General features: G+C 38.6%; 1 protein-coding gene across 1 annotated transcript; it reads right to left on the reverse strand.

The window, feature by feature from the left end:
- Positions 1-2,466: 2,466 nt before the first annotated feature.
- Positions 2,467-3,159, reverse strand: LOC107019628. Its single transcript, XM_015220048.1, has one exon. It carries the CDS (start codon positions 3,157-3,159, stop codon positions 2,467-2,469), a length of 693 nt encoding a protein of 230 aa, XP_015075534.1.
- Positions 3,160-4,027: the final 868 nt, after the last annotated feature.

A 4,027-nucleotide genomic window follows, 5' to 3' on the forward strand; every position in this document is an offset into this window, starting at 1 on the left:
GGGGGGGGGGGGTTGGTTTGATTTGAGAGCCACTTAATGACCAGTTCTGAGTCTACTTCCAAGTGTATTTTCTTGTAGCCATGTTGTATACACCAGTGTAGACCATGGTTGGAAGCTTGGATTTCAGCTTGGTTGTTGGTACCAAATCTAAGAGGGATGGTAAATGCATATACCATGTTACCTTGATGTCTCTTACAATTCCCCCTACTCCAATTCCCGGGGTTGTTTAGTGCGCTGCTATCGGTATTAAGCTTGAAGAATGGTTGACTAGGATTCTCCCACTTTACAACTTTAACCATAATCTCATGTTCATAGCTTGCTACCATTCTGATCAAATCAGTATGGATAAAACTGTGTTGAGAAGATGATTAATATCTTTAAGGATTAGGAATTTGACCCTAGCTGTGTTGGACTGTTTTGCACCATATTTTGCCGCACATCTACTTTTCCATAGATTCCAAATGATGATCACTGGCAATAGCTTGAAAAGCAGATTCTGCACTTCATTTCCATGTTCCAGGCTCCACCATCTCAGCAGCAGTGAATTTAGAGGAGTGTGTTCATGCTTCATCCCTGCAGCTGCAAAAAAAACCTCCACACATTTTTGGCAAAATTACCAGAAACAAAAATATGGTCTATGTTATCATCACCTGGTCTGTAGCAGCAAGAATACTGGACAGGCTCCATTCCAAATTTAATCATCTTTTCGTTGGTAGGAAGCTTACTTCGTAGAGCCCTCCACACAAGAAAAGATATCTTAAATGGAATGTGTTTGTGCCAGATACCTTAACTGATGGTGTTCTTATTGTTCTTGTGTCTAATGTGATTCCAGGCAGACGAACAAGAAAACAGGCCAGTATTAGTAAGTCTCCATATTGCTCCATCCTGAACATGCTCCTGAAAGTTAATAATAGTGCTCGACACTTTTGGAACCAGCAGGGGAATACCAATTGTCGCAACAATGTTTCATTCAAGCATCCATCTACTAGCAAATAAGAAACAGTAGTGTTATTGAGACTAGTGATATGGCTGCAATGAGGAGCTAAAGGACCATCTCCCAACTAATCATCCCACCAAAAGGAGCTATTTCCAGATTTGATCTTCCATGTGACCTGAGATTCAGCAATACCTTTATTTTTCATCATAAAATTCCACATCAAGGATTGCCCAGTATGAAATTTTTTAGCTACAGGATGGGCCCTTTGTTAGTGTTTTGCCTTCATAAATTGACCCCATAAAGTCTGTTTGGTTCTGAAAATCCACCACTGTTTAAGTTGAAGGGAAGTGCACGCATCCTCAAATCGTCTTACACCAATACCTCCCTCATCAAAAGGAAGGCTCAAAGTATCCCAAGATGCCCAGTGATACTTTCTTTTTTTCCTTTTTCCTTATCCCAACCCCAAAAAAAGTCAGCAATATCTCTCTTGATGTATTTGATAGTGGTTTTAGGAGGAGAGGCAGTTGACATAGTGTGGATGGGAATTGATTGAAGTACATTTTTGATCATAGTAGCTTTCCCACCAAAACTCAGAATTCTTGAATGCCAACCAGTGATTTTCTGTGACCTTTGGCACTAAGTCAGAATAATAGATAATTCTCTGTCCACCAATCTATAAGGGGCAACCCAGATAGGTAATGGGACTATTTATCTCTGTAAAACCAATAATTTCTCCTATCATTTCAATGACATCAATAGGAGTATTCTCAGGAACCATGAAGTGACTCTTATCCTTGTTTATGAGTTTTTCTGAGACAGACTCATACGTGGCAAGAGTTTTCATAATCATCTAAAGGGTATCTCGGGTAGTAGAAGAGAAAATAATGATGTCGTACTCAAAGCATAGATGGTTGATTTGAGGGCCTCTAATTTCCATTTGAATGTTTTTGTATCTCTGTTGTTAATGAAGCATGTTGAGCATTCTAGATAGCACCTCAGCCCCTAAAATAAATAGGGATGGGGATAACGGATCACCTTGCTTGAGACATCTGGTGGAGTGAAAAAAGGCATGTCTTGAGCCATCAATAATAACAAAGTACCAATTGTTACTCAGTAACCTCCACACTAGATCAATAAACATCTCACCAAAACCCATTCTTCGCTAAACTAAACAACTATAAGACCAGGACACTATAGAGTACGCCTTGGCCATGTCCAACTTGATTACAACATCGTCACCTTCCTTGGGTTGTTTGATACAATAAGTGATCTCTTGGGCAAGCATAATGTTCTCCAAGATACTTATACCTTTAAAAAATATCGATTGGTTCTCAGAAATAAACTGAGGCAGAATAGTAGCCAATCTGATGCAAAGAATCTTGGATATAATGTTGTTGGAGAAATTACTCAAGCTGATGGGCCTGAACTCTGAGAATTTATTGGGATGTTCAACCTTTGGAAGTAGTACTAGACAAGCATGCGAAAGAATTTAGGCATGGTATGTCCACAAAAGAAATGTTGGACAGCCCTCACAACATCTTCCTTGATATTTCCCAACATGCTTGGTCGAACTTCCCTCCAAATCCATCTGGACCAGGTGCAGAGTTAGGATTCATCGAAAAAAACACAGGAGTCATTTCCTCCAAACAAGGAATCTGTTGCAGAATTTGATTATGCTCCTCATTAACCATCTGAGGGATACAATTAAGAACCTCTTCATTGATCCTGTCTTCACGGCCTGAGAAAATATTTTGGAAGTAATCACAAGCTTCCTTGGCAATGTTTTCATCTCCTTGTACCCAAACATCATTATCAATACAAATTTTATGGATGAACAATTTCCTCCTCCTATCCCTTATAATAAAGTGAGAATATTTGGAATTTGTATCCCCTTCTTTGAACCACTGAAGTTGAGCTTTTTGCTCAAGTATGGAAGCCTCCAGTTTGAGGTACTTGATGTATTGAGCATTAATGAGGTGAAGTTTGGCTCTATTTTCTTCTGAATTGTGTTGAATGACATTCTCCTCAGCATTTTTGACTTGATTTTCAAAGTCTGCAACAGTAGAGAAAATATTGCCAAACTCCTCCTTGGACCAAATACTCAAAGTGGAGGCCAACTTTTTCATTTTCTGATGCAGCTTCCACATTGGATCACCAGATGTTTCAGTCCAACAGTGCAAGAATTTAAAATATTTAATTTTCTGGTCAAGTTTCACTTTCATTTCTATAACAGAGGGCAATGATCAGAACCTACAGAAGGAAGGTGGGTGATGGTAGTTTGTGGCATACACACCAACCACTTATCATGAACCATGGCTCTATCCAATCTTTTCAACACTCTTGCTTCTTCGGCTCCCTGATTACACCATGTGTAGTGTTGTTCAGTATATCCAATATCCAAAAGGCCACAAGCCTCAATAATACTGATAAAGTTAAGACTTTTGTTCATGTTATAGGGCAGACCTCCATGCTACATACCCAACACTTATATCCTTCTGTTGAGGAATATTTGTAAGGGTCTCTTGATAGCGTCAAAATCATCAAGATCAGCAGCTCACCTAACATGGAGATATCTGAGAAAGTTTGTTGATTCTGACTTAAAAATTTCCTTTGATGATATAACTTAGTGACTTCAACAAGGACTTCCTTGCATTTCTGGATTTCTCCTGCATTTAGTATCAACATAAAAAATACATTGCACTCGAAAAAAAAGATAGCTATATAATGCTCTAACAAACTCTAATAACAGTGAACAATAGTAACTGTTTTGGTGATAATTAATAACAGATAGTATTAAATAAATAGTATAAAATAATATTAGTATTTACTGTATACTCCTTAATCCTAGTCCTATTAGGATTAGTACTCCTTCCTATATCTCATATATATATCTCCCATGTATTTCCTTAACACTTCAATACAATCAATATTCCTTCATGGTATCAAGAGCCAGAAAACCTAGATCTTCTTTTCTCTAGGTTTTTTTTTCTCTCTTTAGGGCACCGATCGTTCCCTCTCTTCTCTTGGGCGGCGGCAGCCATGACAACCGAGGTGGATCCTCTCGATTCACTTCCTTCTGGCGTTAAACTC

Source organism: Solanum pennellii, chromosome 5 (genome assembly GCF_001406875.1).
Source record: "Solanum pennellii chromosome 5, SPENNV200".
NCBI lineage: Eukaryota > Viridiplantae > Streptophyta > Magnoliopsida > Solanales > Solanaceae > Solanum > Solanum pennellii.

Bases quoted from the DNA above. Each gene is read 5' to 3' on its own strand.
- LOC107019628 (XM_015220048.1), bottom strand. From the start codon at position 3,159: ATGAAAGTGAAACTTGACCAGAAAATTAAATATTTTAAATTCTTGCAC.